This window comes from Rhinichthys klamathensis, unplaced genomic scaffold (genome assembly GCF_029890125.1).
Source record: "Rhinichthys klamathensis goyatoka isolate OS25496 unplaced genomic scaffold, OSU_Roscu_1.1 h1tg000800l_1, whole genome shotgun sequence".
In the NCBI taxonomy this organism is placed as follows: Eukaryota; Metazoa; Chordata; class Actinopteri; order Cypriniformes; family Leuciscidae; genus Rhinichthys; species Rhinichthys klamathensis.
In genome coordinates, this window is record NW_026607193.1 from 195,752 (window position 1) to 221,666 (window position 25,915).

Below are 25,915 nucleotides of genomic sequence, written 5' to 3' on the forward strand. Positions count from 1 at the left end.
ATTTGTGTTGCGAAGATGAACGAAAGTCTTACGGGGTTGAACAACATGACGGTGAGTAATTACTGACAGAGTTTACATTTTTGGGTGAACTAACCCTTTAACAACAATGCCCAAAAACGCTTATAATAAGTGGCAACTCTGTGAAGCAGCCTGCAAGCATCAACAAAACTGTGCTTTAGTTAAAATCATCACAGTCAATCATTGTCATCAATCATCGCAGTTTCCAGAGTGAGTCATGTTCAGTTCACACAGGGGACTCACTCCCATATTTAAATGCGGTTGTCCGTCCAGACACTTTACACAGTGTATGAGGCCATTATGTGGACTTACAGTGGTGGAGAGATGTGATAAGGCTTTAATATGCAGCAGCTCCTCGTAAATGATCTCCAAGTCATCTCCTGTCCTCTGGCCAGGCCTGCAGAGAAGAGCAGAAAGGACAATGATGTCATTGGGCAGTAATGACTTTGGAACTTATTCTGACATTTAAAAAAGTTTTTGTGGATCAAATGTGTGCACCAAAAAAGTCCTAGTGCAGATGTTACATCTTCCAGGACCTTTAAAAGGTCTCTGCTTCAGTTACAGCATGCATATAAAAGTCTAATCTGTCTTTGGAGAATTGTGGGAAAGTTCGTAGGAAAGCAGCCAAACAGTAGCAGATACAGATCAGATCACGTCGAGGCACTTCTCTTTATAGCCCAGAGTCCTCGGGGGGACGTAATGACTCGTATTAGCAGGCGCTGGTGTTTCTGAGGAAGAACGTACAGTTTCCGCAGGATCATTCTTAGATGGGCGTCAGGTCCAATCTGAGAGAGGAGCAGGAGGGTGTCCTGCAGTTCTTCATCACTCTCTTTCTGCTCTTCCTCATTGGGGAGGGGTGCCTCCTCTGTCTCATCATCCAGGAACCGATAAAACAGATACTTATCTTGGAAACTCAGCTTCTGGTCCACTGCAGCAAAGCACCGAACAGGAACCACAAAGAACAAATCAACCATTAAACAAAGAAAAACATTCAACCACATCGCATTTATAATGTCAATCCAAAGCGAAATTATCATCTGGATAATAGATCTTAATTAAGAGCTCTCTCAAACTGTTTTGTGGTCATTTATATACACTCACCTAAAGGATTATTAGGAACACCTGTTCAATTTCTCATTAATGCAATTATCTAATCAACCAATCACATGGCAGTTGTTTCAATCCATTTAGGGGTGTGGTCCTGGGCAAGACAATCTCCTGAACTCCAAACTGAATGTCAGAATGGGAAAGAAAGGTGATTCAAGCAATTTTGAGCGTGGCATGGTTGTTGGTGCCAGACGGGCCGGTCTGAGTATTTCACAATCTGCTCAGTTACTGGGATTTTCACGCACAACCATTTCTAGGGTTTACAAAGACTGGTGTGAAAAGGGAAAAACATCCAGTATGCGGCAGTCCTGTGGGCGAAAATGCCTTGTTGATGCTAGAGGTCAGAGGAGAATGGGCCGACTGATTCAAGCTTATAGAAGAGCAACTTTGACTGAAATAACCACTCGTTACAACCGAGGTATGCAGCAAAGCATTTGTGAAGCCACAACACGCACAACCTTGGGGCGGATGGGCTACAACAGCAGAAGACCCCACCGGCTACCACTCATCTCCACTACAAATAGGAAAAAGAGGCTACAATTTGCAAGAGCTCACCAAAATTGAACAGTTGAAGACTGGAAAAATGTTGCCTGGTCTGATGAGTCTCGATTTCTGTTGAGACATTCAGATGGTAGAGTCAGAATTTGGCGTAAACAGAATGAGAACGTGGATCCATCATGCCTTGTTACCACTGTGCAGGCTGGTGGTGGTGGTGTAATGGTGTGGGGGATGTTTTCTTGGCACACTTTAGGCCCCTTAGTGCCAATTGGGCATCGTTTAAATGCCACGGCCTACCTGAGCATTGTTTCTGACCATGTCCATCCCTTTATGGCCACCATGTACCCATCCTCTGATGGCTACTTCCAGCAGGAATTGGTTTCTTGAACATGACAATGAGTTCACTGTACTAAAATGGCCTCCACAGTCACCAGATCTCAACCCAATAGAGCATCTTTGGGATGTGGTGGAACGGGAGCTTCGTGCCCTGGATGTGCATCCCACAAATCTCCATCAACTACAAGATGCTATCCTATCAATATGGGCCAAGATTTCTAAAGAATGCTTTCAGCATCTTGTTGAATCAATGCCACGTAGAATTATGGCAGTTCTGAAGGCGAAAGGGGGTCAAACACAGTATTAGTATGGTGTTCCTAATAATCCTTTAGGTGAGTGTATATATTTCTTTATTTTTGGTCATGTTGTGCAGTGATTTACTGCCTTAAGCAGTCACTGACCTTTGAAAGTGAATGAGTATGACACACTCACCGTGGTTTAAGACTCCCTCCTCCAGCAGCACCTGCCACATCCCCACAGCCTGAACACGAGAGTGCACACAGGAAGTGTGCTGTGACAGCCAATCAACAAGCTCTGTGCCCATACAGCACCGCCTACAACAAACACAGGTGTGCAGGATACTTCAAATGAATCATCCATTAAGCCACTCAACACCAGTGGTGGACAGTAACAAAGTATTTTTACTATGTTACTGTACTTAAAGGTGCATTGTGTAATATCCCTAAAACCACCAGATTTGCAACGACTAAAAGACTCCTTTTCTTATCCTTTGTGATCGTGCGCTTACTACAGCCTACTCACAGTATGTCAGACAGTATGTAAAATACATTTGAAATTACATATTTGTAATGTCATTGCAATCTAGTATGTTTAAAATATATCGACTTTAAATGTAATATTAAATAACAAACTAGTTAAAATTATAATCAAGACCTTTACAATGTGCTTTAGTATGTTAGTCAACTCACCAAAATAAGTGTACTTTAAAGCACAACAAAAAAATATTAAAACAAGGATTTAATGATTAAAAATGATGATTTATTTTGAAGTAAATGTTTTAATTTTAAATGATTACAAAGTGCACTTTAAAAAATGTGATAATAAAGTATAAAATGTATATATATATATATATAATACCTGTATGTTTTTAGGTGATACTTCCTGTCTCTGATCATTTGAGGTGCTCGGAACAAAATGGTGTTTCGTAACACTTCACCTGCCCGTAGGATCTTTTCTGACGGCACCTAGAGACAAACATTAATGCACAGAAACAAAGAGAGAGGCATAAACCACTCTATACATAACATAATGTTACACAATTCAACACTGTGATTGACAGGAGTTGGACTAACAAACAACAGGATGGTTGAATACCTGAGTAATGGATTTGGGGTGATGTTTGATGGGACTTTGAATTAATAATTTCTGGAAAACAAAAGGATGAGAATGTGGGACTATTAGGTTTATTCTTCAGTGTTTTTTTAACCTTCATAGAGCACAAATACACAGTGAAATAGTAACAGGGTAAACTTTAAATCTTCTGAATAATAAAGGACGGCTTTCTGTGAAATATTCAGACTATATTCAAACTAACTATATTTATGGGAAAATGCACAATAAACAATATCATAACATCTCATATGCTGAGGCATTACGTTTCCAAAAAGAATTTACAACATCATGACTTACACAAAACTAGTGTCACTGGACTTATATAATAATAATAAGAAGAAGAGGAGGAGGAAGAAGAAGATATATAAATCATAATAATAATGAGAAGAAATTTTTTAATTTTCACATAAATAATCTACATTTTTACAATGTTCTATATTTTCACACTCACTCACCTATTTATTTGAACCTATAATATGTTTAATTATTGAGTAAATAATTAACTTTCATTAATTCATTTATTGCTATAGAATAAATGGCTATAGAATAATGAAATCTTTTTAAACTATATTTACACATGTAAATTAAGTAAATTAAATTATGGTTGCAAACATACATTGATTACTCTGTACCCTATTCTTGGAATGTGCCAATTTATTAAACAAATCCATTAGCATGTGCTTTAATATCAGAACAAATGTCATCACAAGCAGCTTGTGTAGAATTCTGCTGATGTCTTCTCATATTACATTAAAATTTACATGTCATAATTTCAAGCAAGATTCGTGTCATACTGCAGTCTTTATCAGGGCTGTGAACAGAAGGTGTGTCTGTGGCACTGCTTTCCCTCCTGCCACACTGGAGGAACAACTCTTGGCCAAGGCCAGTGAGCTGTATTTTTAACCAAACCTTTTCAAATATTCATTACCATCCTCACCCAGGCTGTACTTCTACAACAACACATTGTCTTGGGTTCTGTTTTGCCAGTAGAATTAACACATTACATTTGAGGCAAGACACTACAGGCAAATATATTGTTTTTTTCAAGTACTGTTCAATTTTGAGATACACTATATGGACAAAAGTATTGGGACACTCCTCTTAATTCTTGAATTCAGGGCTGTGTCCAAAATCGCCCCAATACCCTCATTCCCCATTCCCTACATTAGTTCAAAATGGATGGATGAATGATTCAGCTCACAGTGCATTATGGGTATTCTCTAGCAGTTGAGCATACATTGGTTGTACACTCATCATTGCATTGTGGGATTGAATGAGTGCACTCAATTATGTCCACTATGGTTTCAGACACCACTACAATGGCTGTCCCTTCAAATAATGCCATATTTAAGGGTATAGGGGGCGATTTCGTCCACAGCAAAGGTGTTTTAATCAGACCTCAGATGCGTCAGATGTATAAAATCAAGCACCTAGCCATGCAGTGTTTTAACTAACATTTGTGGGAGAAATGGGTCGTTTTGAGACCTCAGTGAATTCAAGCGTGGTACTGTGATAGGACGCCACTTTTGCAATAAGTGAAATTTCACCCCTGCTAGAGTCCACGATCAACTGTAAGTGGTATTATTGGAAATTGGAAACATTTAGGAACAGCAGCAACAGCCACAAAGCGGAAGACCATGTAAAGTCATAGAGCTGGGTCATTAGCTGAAGAGCTCCAAACAAAAACTGTGCGGCGGGAGCTTCATGGAATGGGTTTTCATGGCCGAGCAGCTGCATGCAAACATCACATCACCACATACAATGCAAAGCGTGGTATGGAGTGGTGTAAAGCGCACCGTCACTGGACTCTGGAGCAGTGGAAACCTGTGGAGTGACGAATCACGTTTCTCTGTTTGGCAGTCTGATGGGCAAGTGTGAGTTTATTGGATACCTGGAGAACGGTACCTGCCAGACTGCATTGTGCCAACTGTAATGTTTGGTGAAGGGGGGATAATGGTACGGGACTGTTTTTCAAGGGGTTGGCCTTGGCCCCTTACTTCCAGTGAAAGCAAATCTTAATGCTTCAGCATACCAAGACATTTTAGACAATGCTATGTTTCCAACTTTGTGGGAACTGTGAAGGCCCTTGTCTATTTCAGCATGATTGTGCCCCAGTGCACAAAGCAAGGTTCATAAAGGCATGGTTAGATGAGTTTGGTGTGGAAGAACTTGACTGGCCCGCAGAGAGCCCTGACATCAACCCCACTGAAATGTAGCCTTTGGGATGACCTGGAACATAGATTGTGAGTCAGGCCTTCTCGTTCAACATCAGTGCCTGACCTCACAAATGCTCTACTGGATGAATGGGCAAAAATTCCCACAGAAACACTCCGAAATATTGTGGAAAGCCTTCCCAGCAGAGCAAGAAGCAAAGGGGGATCAACTCCATATTAATGTCCATGTATTTAAATGTATGTTTGTCCATATAGTGTATTTTACTTCCATAATTTGTCTTCTTTCAGACTAGTGGGAAGAAAACATCCAAAAAACACATTTAAGTGTTTATTTTATTACACTTTATCTATTATCATCAGCATTTTTAATTAGATAATGCCTCATTTCCATATTTAAACAACATTTTGAATCAACAATCTTGAAATACAAAATGTATTGTCTTAGTGTAGAGTGATTAAACAACAGGTGAAGTATGGTTATATCAGTTAATTTTCTTGCCTTGTAAGGACCATAATAAATGTATATTAAAAGGGAAATGAAATAAAAAAGAATCAAAAGAAATGCATTGAAAATAGTGTTAAAGGTGCACTGCGCAAGTCTCTGAGTTTTTGCAGAACTACGCCCCCTCTGGCGACAAGCGAAACTGCAACCAGAGGTGTGCACGCTCATGGACCACACGCACGCTTGCACGAGCTGTTCATAACCAAAGAAGCATCAGCCGCACAAATCTTTTGTTTACAGTCATAATGTCTTCAGAGGTAATAAAGTTACAAATCTGCAAGTCATTTTAAATATATGAAAGGAAAGGCATTTGAGTAAATTACACACTTATGTGTGAGGGGGTAAACGGGGGTAGTAGAAAACTTCGGTTTTTGTTTCCATCTATCTCCATGTTGAACTGTTTTATGTGTTTACTGTATCCACTTATGATTGTATTATTATGGAATCACGTTCATGAACAATATAAGTTATTACTTTGTAAAAAGCCAACTGAGGATCCCGTTTGAGCCCTAGAGCAGACCGGAGATCTCTCCATTTGTTGAAAGCCTTCCCGAGGTTGACTCTCGTCTTATTCCGACGCCTGTCTGACTCCAATTTGGTATGGGTTAGAAAAACGGGTATTTTTAACATGAAATGTTGCGCAATGCACCTTTAAGAAAATTTTTTATATATATATACTTTTGATTCTTTTTTATTTCATTTCCCTTTTAATATACATTAAAATGTATATTGTAAATGTAAATGTTTTATAAATTTATGTATATACATATATAAATAAAAGTAAAATATTAAATATAATGCACTATAAAAAATCATCTCAAAACTTTAATTGAAACTAAGAGCTAAGAAGCAAAAATATCTCAAATTTGTTTTTGTTCCAAACAAACCAATTCTGTCTGCAATCAAGCCAAGCTATGCAAAGCTTAACTAGTACAGAACAGACTCTGAGCAGTATTACCAGTGAACTCATCCAAGTTCAAATCAATTTAAGTGTGTCTGTCTGCTGAGATCTTCAGCATCTTACAGCATGATTTGTACACTCGGAGGAAGTGTGTTCCTACATTACATAACGATTATGTAACTCACATAAGACAGATTCTGCCTTCTGCCTTAAGACAGATTCAGACTTAAGTGAATAAAACAACACCATTATGCAAATCACAGACACTCTGTTGTGGCCAATATTGATCACCTGCTATTTGGATGCATCATTATAGAAACAAAAAAAGAAAAAGGAAAAACAAAGCACTTGAAATGACCTGAGAGGTCAGAGGAACAGGAACTCCAAATGGGCACATGCTCAGAAATGGGAGAGAGGATGCCAGAGCTGCCTAGTTCATTTTTAAATTTCAAACAAATGTTGTATTCTATGGAGGAGATGGTGGGAAGGAAGGATGCAGTTTTATCAGAACTGACGCAAACAGGAGAAATAACAATAATCAAACTCTCTCTGCTCATCAGATGAGTCCAACAATGTCTTAAATGGACTTCCCATTAGCAGACTAGGAGAAATCCATTTTCTGTGCAAGTTTTTAGATATTGCTTATTTATAAAAGTCAGGCCGAAGTTGTTTCACTATAAGTTTGCTTCCTGGTGTCAGGCATGAAGCCGCAGAGAGTTTGCATCAGATTTCACAGTAGCACTACATTTTTAACAAACCACCTCAAAATGAGGGCAAAAATTACGTCTTGAAAAAAAAGTTATTATGCAGACAGACGTGAACATACACAGTCCTTCACACCAATAGTATAATATTGTTGAATGACGAACATTTCAAATAAAACCTCAATCAGCATTCATTTATGCATCTTGGAGATTTGACAGCTGTGGCAGAGGGGAAGATTATCAGTGAACTGCTTAAGTTTCAGTCGGTTCTTTACATATTATAATATATGATTACAAACAACTCTGAGAATAGGGTGAAAGAGTCATATGGACTACTGTTTTGATATTTTTATGGTATTTTATTTTCTATTCTGGAGATTGACAGCACCAGTCCCCCATTAACTTTCATTGCATGGAAAGAGCACTCAAGGCATTTTGACTAACTTCTGTGTTCAACTGAAGAATTATTTGGAACGACATTAGGATGAGTAAATGATGACAGACCTTTCACTTTTGGGGTCCACAAGATGACAATCACAGAGACTGTCATCAGATGGTCATGACTTTAGACAGGATAGTGAACATGTGTCCTGATGAACAGTGGAAGATTTCAAAGATATATGCTTGTATTTTAGGGTTAAAACAAACCTTATTTAAGTGTTTGGATGATGATCCGGGTGAACTGTTGCTCAGATTCTCTTTGTCAGGCATTCCTATGGGGGAAAAAAAATATGACAAATCAATTAATTAAATAAATATCAAGTCTTTAAAACCTAATATGAGCATCAATCATTTAGTCAAGGCAAGATTAACCCCCTGGGGTCGGCGGTCTCGCCGGCGATACCAGCTCACTTTTTTTCTTATCAGTGCAAAAGAGACTCAAATAACTCTTTCGATTTTTGTGATACAGGCAAGTGTTATACATCATTCAAAACTGTTAAATGTCCATTTTCATTTGTGTACATTAATAATAAAAACAAAATGTTGTTTTTCGTAAAATAAAGAAAATAAACATGATGCGCATTTTGTCGTCTCTCTCAATGTGAAGTTCATTATGAAACGCGACAGAAAATTATCTTTAACTCAGCAAATACTTGCCATCCACATGTGAGAGTTATGTCTTTACAAAGCTTTAAGTCTCCATTTGTAAATGATGTAAATCATACCAAAAACAAATATTCTCTGTTTAAGTAATCCATATGAAAGCAACGACATGTACAGTTTCTTCAGCCTGAGCTCATTAGATCTAATGTGACCACGGCCACACGCGCGCGAGCTGTTCAAATTCAAATGATCCACGTGAAGGAACGCAACGCCCTCATCACCTCTAAACAAAGATTCAGCGACTTCAGTCATGCTCTGCTTTTCGTCGAGTTTGGAAGTGTTTGGTCTGGGCACCTTGGATTTGCCTCAGAAGAATTAGAAGAACACGATTTGATTATGGGAACGATTTTTTAAGGTAAGACACATACTAAGCGTCTTATGGTTGTATATACTTTACATTGTAGCTACTAGTTAAACTGGTGCCAGACTAAAATGTTATGAAATGAGATTGGAGTGAATATACATGTACACACAAGAATGTTTTTATCTTCGATAATTAAACAGCATGATATAAAGTATGCTTATTCTTCAATGGTGAATATTATAATGTTTAGACCCGTGTTTACTGTTAAATACTGTGTTTGTGGATATCTGCTCAAACGTAGATAGGCTATGTATAATGTAACAATAATGTTTCATAGTTTGGAGCGGCTCGATCGCTTCAGTAAACGTTCTCTGCACACGCTGAGTTTGAGTCACTTGCGCTGTGGGTTTGAAAAGCAAAACACACCAAACATTAGGCTTCATGTTTTTCTCCAATCTCATTTCATAATGAATGGAAACGTTTGAAGTAACATGATAATCCATATATTTTGGTCTAGTGTAGTGTTACTGAAGTGTTAATTTTTAACGATATAGGCCGCCTGCAATCTATCTGTTATTATTTTATGTAGCCCTATACATAGGCTATAACAATGCACAACAAACGTGGTGTTTTTATATATATTTAATAATAATTTTAACCAGAAAAATATAAAATGAATTCCCCAAATCGTGCAGCCCTATAGTTTCTCTTGATATCAGCATGTTCCCATGTGTTTATTTATTTTATTTATTTTTTACAGGGACAAGATGCCACTGATGAGTCCTGCTGACTTCAACATTCACAGGAGACTGTACATGAACATGGTTAAGTGAAAAATCAAACACCTTGGAGATGACAGGTATGTACTATGTTTCAGGAATGGCACAAGTTGTGTGACTGTTCAAGCCTCTGTCTTTAGATCAGTGTGTTTACTAATGTGCTTTTTTGTCCTTTGTTGTGTATCTTTGGATTATGTTGTGTTGTAAATAAATCCAAACAATCTAAAATCCATTCTTTTTTAAATTTCATACTTTGTGCAAGGCTCCTCGTAATGATGGGGCCTGATAGCACCTAATAGGGCCATTAGGGGAGGGTCTTTGTCTTTCTCAGGTGTGAAACCCATCAATATTAATGGGTGGTTAACGCCTACCCGCATAAAGCTTTCTTACACAAAACATGTCATAACAATTTTAAAATACTTTATTGACTTATCTGAATGCGTAATCAGGATGATTTTCACATAGTTTTGAAGCAAATATTCTAGGCTATGTGATACAATTTTCAAAAGTCTTGTGAAGAAATAATTAGTATGGGTTTCATGACCTTATTTCAGTGACAATGTTTTTTAGTTTTTTCACAAACCACGCATAAACGTCATTATCTCAAAACTAAAAACTTTTACATACATGCTGCTGACATATTATTGTAACAGAGTTTGTGCTGAATACAGTGTAATCAGACTCTAGCCATGAAAATGTCACAAGTATCAGAAAAAAGCATAAATGTCAGAGCATGTCAGAACACCTCCAGGGCCCAGAAAACACCTCAGACCCCAGAGGGTTAAAAATCAGCAGATTGAGTAGAAGCGATAGTTAAGCAAGAAGATTAAATATCGTATGTAAAGTCATCATGGGGATGCAGGATGTGTGTAATCTTCAGTAATGGGCCCTGAGGGGCCACGGGGAGCAGGGGTGGGTCATTACCCAGACCACAAATGCTTTCTCCTGCAGGAACAATAACTCTCTTAAAGTATCCAGTCCTGGAAGACTCTTTTACATAAAACAGCACACCCCTCTTCGTATAAATAGAGAGCAATGACTCAACACAGCAACATCGACATATCTGTAACAATTTACAATATGGTCCTATTAGCATTAAAAATACAACCGTTTTGTATTCAACTTTTCATTTGAAAAAAATATTAAAGCTGCAGTCCAGCGTTTTTCCTCTTTGTCGCACTGTCGCCATCTCTGTTCGAAGTCTTCAACGAGAGTTATACTTCAACACCCTCTCAACACGGCACAGCGCGGATGAACACAGTGTTTGAGGAGAGTGAGCAGCTGTCAATCACCGCGCCAGTGTGGATGCATTCAGAATCACAGATTAGCCTATTCTTTTTGGAAGTATGACCAACATAAGAATTTTCACCGGAAAATGTCATCTGAACAAGTAAGAAACATCCACCTTTGTTCTGGTTCTGACATTGCAGTAAATCGCGCTGATTAAATCTAACAATCGCTTATAAGTTATCATATCACGCGAAACCGTGCAAATTATACTTTGTTCTCACATTGTTAATGTTAACAACGTCAGCATTGCGTGACTAGCCTACATGTAATGTCCTTCCGATATTATCCTTGTTTTCGCATGGGTCCGGTTGCAGTCTCTTTTTTTCTGTAGCCACTCTGAAGTCCGAACGAAGTCTTTTGCATTTTACAGCGGGTGAATCTGTTGTCACCTGGTGATTGTCGTTTGAACCTTTCTGGATCCGCCATCAAATTGATAAGTTTAATTATATCAAGTGCTGTGAGAAAAGGCTATAAATCTCCACCTCCAGCATCCTCACACGCAATATAGCTTAAACTAGCCGAGACTCCTTCTTTATGTGTACAGATGTGGCGTAATGACGCAAAGACATGCTCGAATCTCCCGCGGAAATCCACCAGTACCACTGGAGTTAAAAAAACATTATTACAAGCTTACCGCTTTGAATCGAGCTAAGGCAAGCAGATAGTTTTGAACACTGGCTGGTTATGTATTTTATCAAATATGTATTTTGGATAATTTTTAACCCAAAAAAAGCTACGGACAGCAGCTTTAAATACATTTTGAATTTAACATGAACTGAGATTCCCCCACAGAAACATGTTGTTTTACATCAAGATTGGTTTGCGGTGATAGACCTGAAGGATACATACATTTATATTTGTATGCTTCCTCAGCACAGGCCGTTTCTACGGTTTGCTTTTGGGGGACAAGCATACAAATACAAAGGCCTCCCTTTCGGGTTGTCCATGTCTCCTTGTGTCTTTACAAAGGTCACAGAAGCTGCCCTTGCCCCGTTAAGAAAGGTGGGCATTCACATACTCATCTACCTCGACGACTGGCTAATCCTAGCCCACTCGCAAGAGTTGTTGTGTGCGCAAAGGGACTTGGTCCTCGAGCACCCATTGGGACTTTGGGTCAACTGGGAAAAGAACAAGCTCTCCCCAGTGCAGACCATCTCTTTTATCGGTGTGGAGTTGTACTCGATCAACATGACAGCATATCTTTCACAAGACCGTGCGCAGTCGATACTGAACTGCTTGAAATTGTTCAAGCACAAAACAGCAGTACCACTGAAATATTTTCAGAGGCCCCTGGGGCATGTGGCATCCTCGCCCGCAGTCACGCTGCTGGGGTAGATGCATATGAGACCACTTCAGCATTGGCTTCAGGCTTGAGTCCCGAGATAGCCATTGCGCCACGGCATACATCGCGTGGCCATCATGCTGATTTACCATCGCTTATTCAGCCCCTGATCAGATCTTGCATTTCTAAGGGCAAGAGTTCCCCTAGAAGAAGTGTCCAGGCATGTTGTTGTTACAACAGACGCTTCCAAGACAGGCTGGAGCGCTGTATGCAATGGGCACACAGCCTCGGGACCCTGGACTCTGCCCCGATAGCACTGGCACATCAAATACCTTGAGTTGGTGGCAGCGTTGCTAGCCCTGTGGAGGTTTCATCCGTTGATTCAGGGCAAGCACGTGTTGGTCCGGACGTAAAACAAAGTGACAATGGTGTATATAAATCACCAAGGCGGTATCCGTTCTCGTAGCATGTCACAACTCACCCGCCATCTCCTCCTTTGAAGTCAGCAGCACTGCAAGCCACTCACATCCTGGGTGACCTCAACCTTGCAGCCGATGCGCTCTTGCGTCAAGCTACGCTTCGGGGAGTGGAGACTCCATTCCCAGGTGGCCCAGCTGATCTGGAGTCGATTCGGGGAAGCACAGGCAGACCTGTTCGCCTCCCATGAATCCTCCCACTGTCCACTGTGGTATTCCCTGACCGAAGTCCCCTTGGCAAGGACGCACTGGCTCACAGCTGGCCCCCGGGGCCTGCGTAAGTATGCGTTTACCCTAGTGAGCCTCATTGCACAGACACTGTGCAAAGTCAGGGAAGAAGAATAATTACTAATTGTTTTGCCATACTGGCCCAACCAAACTTGGTACTCGGAGCTCACGCTAATGGTGTAGGCCTCTTCCTGGCAAAAGGGACCTTCTTTCTCAGGGGCAGGGCAAAATCTGACACACGCGCAGGCCCGCCCACAGAAATGACTGGGCCCCTGAAAAGGTCCAGTGAATGGGCCCTCCCCAAATCTGCAATAGGCTACTCATATCATGCGTGTGCTCTCTCTCTCTCCAACATTAACACATACATTTAACTGAGAGAGACTTACTCAGTGATGGGGTCTATAGTTACACACACACACACACACACACACACACACACACACACACACACACACACACACACACACACACAGGGATCTCAAGTGTCACGCATTGAGCATGACAGTCACTCATTTCGGTATTTTGTCACGCACTCCCGCCACATATTGTATTTCTCACGCGGAAAAACGATTTATAATAGAATTTGCCGCAGCGCCCAAAATGGCTCTCACCCGGCAGGAATCAAGCGCGTCTCCTCTGTGTTGTTAGTCGAGCTACACAAAAGCCAATCAGAAAATAGCACTATTGTATCTGGGTACGATTTAACGCAACAACCAATGAAAAAAGAAAGAAAATTGTCATGAAACAACCCCATTCCCACGACCTGTCCAATATCTAATGGTGTGTTCACACCGACCGCGTATTTAAAGTCCCCATGAATTCAAAATTGACCATACTTACTTTGTTTGCCTAAATTGATCGTTTTGTGGTGAACAATTCATCCATGCAAGTCAATCCAAACAAAAAAATGTTTTGGCTTCATAATCTTTAATCAAAATCGGAAATTTCCCCTCCCCTCTGCGTTGGAGGACTTTCCCTGATGACGTAGGTTTCACGGTTTGGGCGTCTTCTTAACATCCGTAATCACGCCCCTCCAACTGACAGTAGACAGGCTGAATGAAAACACCTACTTTTCTAGATCCAATCAGGTGCTAGTTAGGGAAAAAGCCACGCCCACTATTTTGCCTCATTTAGTATTCCGTTTCTCTCGGAAATACGTCACAACACTGGAGAAAAGTCGTTTGCAACTTCCGGTTCACGGGGACTTTAATTATTTGCGCGAGTAGATTACATACAAAGTCAATGCAAAGACGCGAATAGACGCATCATTCGCGCCGGGCGTTGCGAATGACGCGAATTGGGCGACGCGTTTGCCGTGAACGTCTTCCGCGCAAGTTGAAAAATGTTGAACTCGAGCGAATATTCAAGCGTCTAACTAGACGCGATAGACGCGTATTTGACGCTCTATTCGCGTTCGGTGTGAACACACCATAAGGCTGCCACTCTGTAGAAGCAAATTCCATCCTATCTTCGATATGTTGTAGTAGTTTTAGCTGGACGGTGCACATGACAACTGCTGTAAATGACATGAAATATTCTCTCAGTCCTCGCGCATCTGATAAGGCCTCATTAGATAATTTACAGGACGATTTTAGGCAATCGATTGCTTCAATCACACTGGGGAGATGGTGAGCAATAGGTCTTACTTTTTCTTTTACTGTCTATGGTCTTACCGTGTCAATTCGCGCACTCCATCGTGTCACTCACTTGTGCTGCTGACCGCGAACTGGCGCGAACTCGCGAAGCACTGGCGTTTTGACTTACGTACAACAAAATAGCCAACTCAGACCATTTTCAGGAGAGGGGTGTTTCATTATGACACAGGCTACATTTTACTCAAGCAACATGAAATAAAATGGATTTTTTTCTCACTATCAACAATAAATGGTGCTATTTTGGTTAAAAATAAAATATGGTAACCTTTGCTTATATTTAGGATGAACATAATTATTGCTGGACTGCATGGGCCCCCCCTAGCGGCTGTGCCCCAGAAAACGTTCCCCTTTATCCCCCCTTATGGACGGCCCTGCACACGCGCCCAGACCTCTGGAACCTCCATGTCTGGTCCCTGGATGGGACGAGAAGGAATTCAGAGGCCTATCACCAGCGATGATACATACTATAACATTCAGGCAAGAGCCCCCTCTTCTAGGCAGCTGTATGCCTTGAAGGGGCACCTCTTCACTACATGGTCCTTCCCGAGGTGAAGACCCATGAAAATGTGCTGTCTGGTCTGTGATTTCCTTCCTCCAACAGGGCCTGGAGAGGTGCTGGTCCGCCTCCACCCTAAAAGTGTATGTTTCTCCGATAGCAGCAAACCACGACACTGTGAGTGGCAGGTCTTTGTGGAAGCATGACCTGATAAATATGTTCCTGAGAGGTGCATGCAGGTTGAATCGCCTTGTCCCCTCATAAGATCTTTCTTTGGACCTACAGGCCGCCGCCTTACAGAAAGATCCATGTTGATTGAGCTCACCTCTGTCAAGAGGGTGAGGGACCTACAAGCCTTCTCTGTAAGTGAATCGTGGCTGGAATCCTGGCCGTCACACTCTCACGTGGTCCTGAGACCCCAGCCTGAATGTGTGCCCAAACTTCCCACTACTCCCTTCAGGGACCAAGTGGAGAACTTGCAAGCAATCCCTCCTGATGAGGGAGACCCAGCGCTGAATCTATTGTGTCCAGTGCACACTTTGCACATATACCTGGACCGCACACAGAGCTTCAGAAGATCTGAGCAGCTCTTTGTCTGCTTCGGAGGTCAGCAGAAAGGCTGTCTCCAAACAGAGATTGACCAACTGGACTGTGGATGCCATTCTCTGGGCTTATCAGACCCAAGGTGTACTGTGCACATTGGGAGTGAGAGCTCACCCCACAAGGGGTATCACAGCCACGAAGGCTTTGGTGAACGGTGCTTCACTAGCAGACATACTGTATGTAGAGCTGCAGGCTGGGCTACACTCAACACCATAGCGAGATTCTATAATCTCAGTATGGAACCAGTTTCATGTCGAGTCTTGGGTAACAACATGCAAAACTTGGACAACTGGTTGGGTGTAGTGCTTGCATAGGGGCCCTCCCCCTCTCTGAGGTGGTAACGTGTGCCTTGTCGTCCTAAAGAGTTCCCCTGGTTTGGTGAACCCAGGACATCTTTTCTACCTCCTAGCACTCATCAGTAGTAAGTTCGGTACTCACTACCAGCCCCATTACTCATGGTATACCCCTTTCATGATCATGACATGATGTAATCTGGCTTGTACTCCGTATGTAGTGTCGCTGTGCCCAGTAGTCTCCCCCTTATCAGGTGGAGTCCTCCACAGGGACTCTTCCCTATGTAGTACTCTCCATCTGGTGAGGATGTGTTTTCCACATACTAACCTCCCCCTTTGGGTAGGATGTGGTCTCCGTAGTGTTCCTTCCTCAACGAGAATTCCTTACTCAGTCATAAAAATAAAATAAAACCTTTCTTTTGAAAAATCAGAAGAGGCCCTATGGCTGGATTGACCTCTTCCCAGAGGTGAGGGGTCCCTCTGATATGGGGATACCGGAAGTCAGACAAAAAGAGTCATTTTACAATTTTAAAACACGCTAATTTATTTTAAAAAGTATAAATTATAGATATAAAGAACCTTATGTTGTATAGACCTCTCTATAGTGTAGAGAACATTAGCTTCAGTAAAAACCCTCAAGAACTGATCGCAATGTGCCAAGTTTGATTATACTGAAGCACAACTGAGAAAAAGAGTTACAGCATAGCTGCCTTTTTTTTAAAAGAAATGAATACTTGTATTCTGCAAAGGATGAATTATATTGATGAAAAGGGGCAGTAACATACTGCTATAACATATTAACATGTATCATAATTCCCGCAAATATATGAAGCAGCACAACTGTTTTCAACATTGATGATATTAAGAAATGTTTCTTGAGCAGAAAATCAGCATATTAGAATGATTTCTGAAGGATCATGTGACACTGAAGATGGAAGTAATGGCTGGTTCCATCACAGAAATAAATTACATTTGAACTTTTATTCTAATAATATTTCAATTTTACTGTTTTTACTGTATTATGTTCAAATAAATGTACAGCCTTGGTCAAACATTCCAACTCTAAACTTTTGAACAGTGGTGTATGTTTTGATATTTTACAAAAAAAAAAGCTATTGTATGGCTTCAGAGGACATGTAACAACCACACAAGTTGCACTACTTAAATTATACTTTCAAGGAATTTTTTGCTTGACAGACTCTGTTTACAATATGCTTTAGTTTTATGAAAAAAATAGCAGTTTAGAGATTCTGAAAAACTGTGTTCCACAGAAGAATGACAGTCATGCATGTGTGGAACAACATCAGTGAGTACATTTATCAGTGAATTATCATTGTTTGGGTGAAGAGGCCCTTTAAGAACGAAGACAAGTGTTTGTACTGTACTTACTGTTAGCATTTGGGACACTATCCATAACACCATAGGGAGGGACCAGTAGTCCAGCCATACACTGACGATAATTCTGAAAGATACAAACAATGCAGTCACAAGACAGCAAATACAAAGAAATTGAGTAAATGGGTAATAAGTTACTAAAATAAATGTCTTAGTACATGTTCCTGGTCCTGGTTCCAAAGAAAAACCTGTTTGTTTTTTCAATCTTTCATCATAACTTTCCTTTTCATTGAGCATCACCAATGCCTCTTATTTTCAATCCTTCCCTACAAATCACCTGCTATAACCTCCTGGGACCCAAGAATAGACTTTTGTCCACTGTAGTGGACATTATATTTTAGTGAATTTCTCTGACATCATACATGTCACATGACACAACCTGGGTGTCCTGTAAAGAGCACATTCAGAACTTTTCAGAGATACCAAATGTTTTAGAGGTTTCACCATGAAAACAACTTCTCCTTGGTCTTTAAAAATGTCTGACATTAATTTAGTGATCAAATGTAGCATTCTTATGGAAATATGATAATATATTGTAATTATAATTTAAATTGGACTACTTTTCAAATTGTATTTCATAAAACAACATCTCAGGAAAATGTTAAGGGCTTTCAAATAAAAAAATTACTTTCTGTTACAAAACAGGACATTGATTTCAAACGTGTCCACTGTAGAGGACATCAGGACTAAAATCATGTTTATCAGGCATTCTGGGAGACACAACAAGTGAATATGGAAATAAATTATACATCAATATTCCTATGAAATATTAGATATTATTATTAAAATGTTGCCAATTATTACTCCAATTATTACCCTTATTTTTTCATTAAATGTTGCTCCAAGAACACATTAATGTGCAAATTAGATACAGTGTATAGATACATTGCATTGAATGGGAATATTAACTTATGGCCATTTTACCCACATATTGCAAAAAGTAAAATGGTGTATCAATTCATTCCATTATTTCTTTCATAACATAGTTGAGAATAATCTTTATACAAATTTTGGTTGAAAAAATCCTGAAACCCCAAAATGTATTGGTGATTGAAAAAAAAATCCCATTGGTTTTGCCTATACATATAATTTCATGTCATTTTATTTTTTAAACAACTTAGTCCTGGCGTCCACTACAGAGGACATAGCATAACGTATGAATAAAATATTATTTTATATATATGTTTTTTTACCATTTGTTTATTGTGCTCTAAACAGTGTGATGACATGGAAAAAAACTAAATTCAAAAAACTTTTTTTTTCTGGGTCTCAGGAGGATATAGATACTGTTTTTCATGATCCAGTCAACTCCTGGATAAAATCAAATCCTTTTCAACATTTTTTTTTTGGGGGGGGGGGGGGGGGATTAAATATCCTATTTCACTTGAAAATACATCAGATAGCAGAGGTAAATGAATTGAAAACACCATTTCTTGTTACCTTAAAGCATATTGGGTAAAATAGTTTGTCGTTCTGTATATGAATAATATATGCACACACACACACACACGCTCAGTGCTATGTAAATCAGAGGTAGCATAATACACACATGAAAAAAATACATAAACCTCATCCCCCAGCTGAGTCTGTTTTTTCTTTTTAGTTCCCAAACATCCAATGAAGTTTCTTGCCATAGTCGCCTAAAATCTAGTTTTCCTTTAGAGTTGCAGCCCAGAATGATGGACTCATCTAAGAACACATAAGGAAAGCAGTTTCAGAAGAGTTAGGAGGCAGTGCCATCAGTAATCTCTTAAATCAGCTCTGACTGCAGATCAGAAGGGATTATGCTGGATTAAATCAATATTTCTGAATGAAAGACCAGACAGCACACACAGGTCACACACGTATGCACATTTCTGACACAGAGCTCATGGCATACACACACTTGCAGAATTTCAAATCCTATTGAAGGTACAACCTCGTATACGTATACCTAGAGTCGCGTATATTTTTATCTCTCTATCAAATATGTCTTAATATAATGGACCAAATCCTAACTTCACGGTGTTAAAGATAGCCCTTGTGAGAAATAAGTACTTATGGATATAATATACAATAAAAGAATATACTTAACTGTGAAATTATTAATATAATATTACAGATAAGTGATCATAGGGTTGAAAGAATTTTGATTAAATTTATTTCATTAGTTTGAGAGAATCTCATTTTTGTCATTTGTCTGGTGTTCTGCACTAACAACAATTAGCAAATTATTAAGAAATATTGCAGTGTTCATTATTATTATTTTCCTTTTCTTGAAGCAAAATATTACAAACAAAATATGTTGCAGAAAAAAGGATGATAATCAGAGAGACAAAACAGTCAAAGTTATTCGACAGTTCAGTTAGTATGTACAGCTGACAGCAAATTCAAGATAGACAGACAAAGAGTGCCATTGGGAAAGGCACTTAACCTTGGATTTCTCTGGAGGAGAGCATTAGTTTACTTTATGTTGCTTTGGACAAAAACATCTGCTAATTATAGACACATGAGAGAGATTAGTGCCCATTTAGTGTTTGGCGAGAGAGCAGAAAGTCCAGCGAGGTCAGGTAATATGTTTAAGACCCCACCACATGCAGAGGTTTCGTACATCCCCAAAGACCATATTCAATATGTCGATTAATTCAATTACTTTATCTGTTTTGATCCATCAAACCCAATACAGAACAGATGACCTTAACTTTATACATCATGGTCTCTATAGGATTTAGATTTGAGAATATGCAATTCAATAAATTTCATAAATATCATCATATAGAAGGAATGTGACAGAATAAGTAGATTTTATCACTCTCAAAGCGATGAAAGAATGTTTTAGTAACAAGAGGTGCCAATAAATTAATCTCAGTGACTAATGACACCGAGACGGCCTGAGCCATTAACCAGGACACCTGGGACAGTTAATGCAACCTTTCTGGGCCACAGATGTGAGTGTCCCGCTCTCTGGGGAGTGGACGTCTCTCTAAAAGAGGACAAGTCATTATCTCTGACTGATGCATCTCATAAATCACACAAACCTAACCTAATATGTCATTATGTCTATCGATAAATCCCACAATAATGAACACAACAGTCAGAGAGTGAGTCTGCGTTTGTGGGCTTCAAAATGTGTTTGGACACTTAGTTCACTCAAAAATCATGAACCACTTTTTTGATATTTTTCTGTTCTTTTTTGAAGATTGAAAGCTTCAGTCCCCATTCATTGTTCTTGAATGGAAAACAAATCCAATCACTGGGTGCGGCACACCGAAAAGCTTGTTTTCCAAATTCAGTTCGGGCGAGTGAAACTGAGAGGGTATAAGTGGCGAGCAGGACGAGGCCGAGGGACGTGAGAGCGGCGCGAGGCCGTGGCGTGAGTGATAATGAACGAAACCTGTGAGACGCACCTGTCTCGCATCTCTCACGGAGGAGCGGAAGCATAAAGGAGGAGCGACGACAGTGAAGATCGAGAGACCGGTGCGTCTCACAGGTGACGTTCATTATCACTCACGCCACCGGCCTCGCGCCGCTCTCACGTCCCTCGGCCTCGTCCTGCTCGCCACAGTATACAAATCCGTGCCTGGAATTTGCATCCGGTATCTTAAAGGCTTTTCTTCACCCTAGATCGGGTTATGTTCCTAAGGTTCCAACTAATACTGTAAGAGGTACTATTGCACTGCAGGCTTTCTGTCCTCCTCCCTTCCGGATGTCAGACCAAGAGAAACTAAGGGTGTATTCACACCAGGAAAGTCCGATGGTTCACTTGCTTTGGTCCGGACCAATTTTTTTTTTTTTTTTTTTTTTTTTGGTACGGTTCGCTTTCACACTGCTCTTTTTGCAAGTGAACCAAAATTTGTAAACAAAACCACACGTGTGCTAAGGTCGTCCATTCATTGGACAAGGATTCTCAAGTAGGGAAATCAGGAAGTGCAAAAAAGGCTCAGCATGGAGATATTTCGTACTGCAATATTTGTTATTTTAATAATTGTGTTATTCTGTACAAACGCAATATGAAGAAACTGCGCAGAAGACGGATAAGGTATACAGTTTTCATTCATAGAGAGGGGCTATGTTCACACATTCAAATAATGAGATTCTTATTGTATATACTGCTAACAAGTGCTGTCAATGTTAACGCTTGCGATTAAGTTTGTCCAGTTTAACGCAGCATCATCCTTGTATTGTAACTATCGTTACATTATATGAACTGCAAAAGCTTTTTTTGCATCTATGCGCGATTAGACTAAAGAGAACGCTGTGTATGTGAAGTCCTGATGCACACACTCATTCATTCATTCATTCCAATGATACACACACGACGCACAGAAAGACGCGCAACAGTATCGTGTGGCCAGACAGCGCGCCGGAATGGAATTCTCTTTCGCACTTGAACAACAATAACACAAACCATTATGCCAAAATCTCCGACTACGGAAGCCTGTTGACTCAAAGGCGCAGTGCTTTCTTGCAATTGGGTCGGTTCATGTTCACAGCGTAAACGAACCGTACCAGAGTTCGTTTGGAACCGTACCGAGACCACCTCTTCAGCTGGGTCTCGGTTCGGTTGTTTGGTCCGCACCCGAGTTCGATTGCTGTATTCACACCTGCCCAAAAGGTCCGCACCAAGGGGGGAAACGAACTAGAGTTCGATTCAATCGAACCAAACAAGGCAGGTGTGAATACACCCTAAATCTGCTCTGCCCAGTTAGGGCCTTAGATACTTATGTCCACAGAGCTGCCCTCTGGAGGAAATCTGAACAGCTGTTTGGTTGTTTTGGCTCACCCAGAGAGGGGTACCCAGCATCTAAGCAGAGGATGAGCAAGTGGGTGGTCGAGGACAGTACAGCCTCACTCGACTAGGAGTATGGCTGCTTCCAGAGCATTACTGTCAGGAGTTTCCCTCAAACATGTTTGTGATGCGGCAGTCTGGTCCTCGCCGTACACATTCGTGAGGTTCTATGACCTTGACCTCGGCTCCACCGGCGCTGGTGCTTTCTTCTGAATGTGCGCATTGATTTCACAGACGGACACTTGCTCTTATGGCGGGGTGGATATAGTGTTCCCACAGCGTCGTTTCGACGCAGCTTGAGTTCCCTTGAAAGGGAACATCTCGGTTACATATAGGGCTGGGTATCGTAACAAAATTTTCGATACCGATACCTTGACTCCGATACCGGTGATACTTTTTTCGATACCAATTTTAGGAAATCCGTTTAAACAATATTACATGACCTAATTTTCTTTTTCAGTTTGTTGACTTTTTTACACTCATATTTTGAGTCTGTAAAAAAGCACCAATGCTAAAGTTTTCTGTTTCCTAATCATTTAACAATTTGTATTCTTTACCTCAATGAGCTCATTGTTTCTGCCTTAACTTAATGCATTGTTTAACAATGAAACTGAATGAAAATTAATAGAAATGCATTACACACAGTCACCTCTGATAACAGATCACTCTAAATTGTGATATATGCCTCACGCTCAGCACACATAAAGCTTGCCGCAAAGCACTGGGGAAAGTAGCCTAATGATTATGGATGTGTCGGGAAAAAATAGCAAGGAGATATTTATATTTTTTATTAATAAACAAGTGTTTACTGAGTGTGTTGGCTGCAAAGAATATGGCGATGTTGACTCGTCATTCCTGCATGAACACGCATGTGCGCCTATATGGATTACATAATCAAACTATTTATTTCGTTTAAAAGTAGACATATTTTAACCGTCTAGGCCATAGGTTCTCAAAGTGCGGCCCGCGGGCCAATGGCGGCCCGCCGAAACATTTCTGGCGGCCCGCGATAACATCTGTAAAACTGTTAAAACTATTGCTTTGAAAAAATGAATATCTCCGTTTAGTGGTGTTTAGCGGCATCCATAGGCATAAGCGGTAATTACATGGTCCGACCGACCGATCGCACTTGACCTCACTCCCAAGGCCACCAGGAACAGTGGTTGTCTACACAGGAATAGGAATCGTGGCCAACCGAAACCAGCACCACAAATCCCATTGCAATTTAAAAGGGTATGTTGACCAAGTAATCAATATTCAATGTGACTTAATAATAATCTTAACAATGTCAAGCTTATTAATAGCCGCGTTTCCATTACCTTTCAAAATGTTCGCGGGCGCGAACACTTGCATTTTCCTATCAACAGTGGAAACAACTTAAACTAGTCTATCATTTCTGGTCATACAGAAAATAATAATGCATTATTCGCAACTACTTTTATTTGTGTAAACTCATAACAAGAAAACGTGCTTTTGTAAAATAAAATAAAACAATCAGTAGCCTAGGCTACTACGCGCTTTCATGATCTCCGTGAACTGGAGCGCGAGAACTGAAACAAAATATAGCCTATGTAGGCTAAAGCTTAAAATGTGCACTTTTAAACAAACAAACTCGAATCGAAAGCAAATACCTGATTATGTAATCCGTATGAAAGGTGGATTTCTCTCTAAAAGCGCATCTGCTTAAAGGAACACTCCGACTTTTTGGGACTTTAGCCTATTCACCTTATCCCCCAGAGTTAGATAAGTCCATACATACCTTTTTCATCTCCGTGCGTGCTATAAGTCTGTTTGACGCACCCACCGCTAGCCTAGCTTAGCACAAAGACTGGATGTAAATGGTTGCAGCTAGCATACTAATCCAAATAAGTGACAAAATAACGCAAACATTTTCCTATTTACATGTTGTGATTTGTATAGTCACAGAGTGTACAAAAAACAAAGTCACATGAGACACAGACATATTTTAACCGTATAATTACTGGGAACTATATTCTCTGAAGGCGAAGCACTGCTACTCGGGCGGAGTGATAACCGCAGCACCTGAGACGCGCTCTCTGCTCCTCACCACGGCTCGTCTCAGGTGCTGCGGTTATCACTCCGCCCAAGTAGCAGTGCTTCGCCTTCAGAGAATATAGTTCCCAGTATTTATACGGTTAAAATATGTCTGTGTCTCATGTGACTTTGTTTTTTGTACACTCTGGCTATACGTACACGTACAGGCTATATGGCTCTTCCCATTCATCACTGCGGGAAAAATATAAATTCCAGGTTCTAATTTGGCCTTAGAAAACCAGTAAAATCGACATGTTTTCCATATTAATTTGTGAATATTTAAAATGTTTAATAAAGGGGCAGAAAGTCATTTAAACAAAAATCTGAAAAAGTCTGTCGATATTTACTTTTTTTGCGTAGCAGTTGGTGAAGCCAGTTCAAATTAAAATTTTGTTCAACTTTGCGTTTTAAAAAGACAACAACCGTTCATTTTTCGTTTTTCAGTTACGGGTTAAAAAAGATAGATAATAATATGCAAATCTGCAATAATGGAAACGCGACTGACAAGCAATGATAGAAATGAATGATGATGATGACTTGTTTGGTAAGCTTCTATTTTAAAAGTTTCTTTCTCTCCCCCCCAAAATTTTCACAAGTTTTGCCAGGTTTAGCCTCAGTTATGAATTAAAATGTGTTTATTGCAACTAATGTAAACTGTAGAGATGCAACCTGGTCATTAAAATAATTTCAAATGGGATTTTCTTTTCAGTTTTTTTTTTCTTCGTTTTCTCCCCCGCCACTTTGGCGGCCCTCAGTTCAATGTTGGGTTCCTAAATTGGCCCTCACCTATCAAAACTTTGAGAACCCCTGGTCTAGGCCTATTTCTCATGTCTGTGAGTCAAGTATCCTATACGCTGAGTTTCGGTTAATTTGTGACGTGATCCAGTTCTTGCAGTCGAAGACGGATAAACTTTCTACTCTCAAGTGTATTCTGTGCGCTTTTAAGTGCCTTATCAGAGTTATCGTGTTGCCGGTCTTGGCAGCAATTATCTTGTCGAAAATATTGCATCGTGTGCTTCTGGCATCGAGTGTGGTACATAAGTAGGTACACTTTTGATCTTTTCCACATATTTTCTATCTATCTATCTGGGTTGGGACTGTTGGGCCGCGTTTTTCCGCCACAGCCAATCATGCTGCATGCTTTTTGTTTCACTGACGTTGACTAGATTAACCCCTTAGGTATCGAAATTTGGTACCGAAAAACAAGACCTGTTTCGATACTCAGTAGTATCGAGGCAATTCGGTCAGTACCTAAAAAGTATCGAACTCGATACCCAACCCTTACATATCGTCGCTGCCCGATGAAACTCACGTATGTCCAAAACGGTTACTTTTCAGGAAGTGAAAAAAACACGTAATTTCAAAAGCAGTTGAACGTAGCGCTGTCATACTTGGTACGACAACTTTAAATGTAACCATATTCTTGCCAGTGTAATGATATAATCCACATTTGACCAAAATCGAGTTTAAATGGACATACGTGCATATTTTACAGTAACAGTGGTCGATACGCGTTTTTCCGATCATTAATTAGAATGACCCCGTCGCGTTTCATATTGACAGATGAATAGGCTACGCTCAGTTTATTAAATAG

At 40.2% G+C, this 25,915-nt stretch overlaps 1 protein-coding gene across 2 annotated transcripts in view; it reads right to left on the reverse strand.

Moving 5' to 3' along the window:
* rapgef4a (Rap guanine nucleotide exchange factor 4a) overlaps positions 1-25,915 on the reverse strand; it is a 117,213-nt gene that overhangs the window by 24,099 nt on the left and 67,199 nt on the right. Inside the window, exons 5-11 of one of the 2 annotated variants that reach the window (XM_056243481.1) lie at positions 17,493-17,565; positions 8,242-8,306; positions 3,295-3,345; positions 3,058-3,164; positions 2,392-2,513; positions 763-946; positions 331-415 (exon numbers count right to left, since the gene is read on the reverse strand). In XM_056243481.1, coding sequence (XP_056099456.1) covers positions 331-415; positions 763-946; positions 2,392-2,513; positions 3,058-3,164; positions 3,295-3,345; positions 8,242-8,306; positions 17,493-17,565 — 687 coding nt within the window. The remainder of the gene's footprint in view (positions 1-330; positions 416-762; positions 947-2,391; positions 2,514-3,057; positions 3,165-3,294; positions 3,346-8,241; positions 8,307-17,492; positions 17,566-25,915) is intronic. The other variant, XM_056243480.1, reaches the window with a different exon arrangement.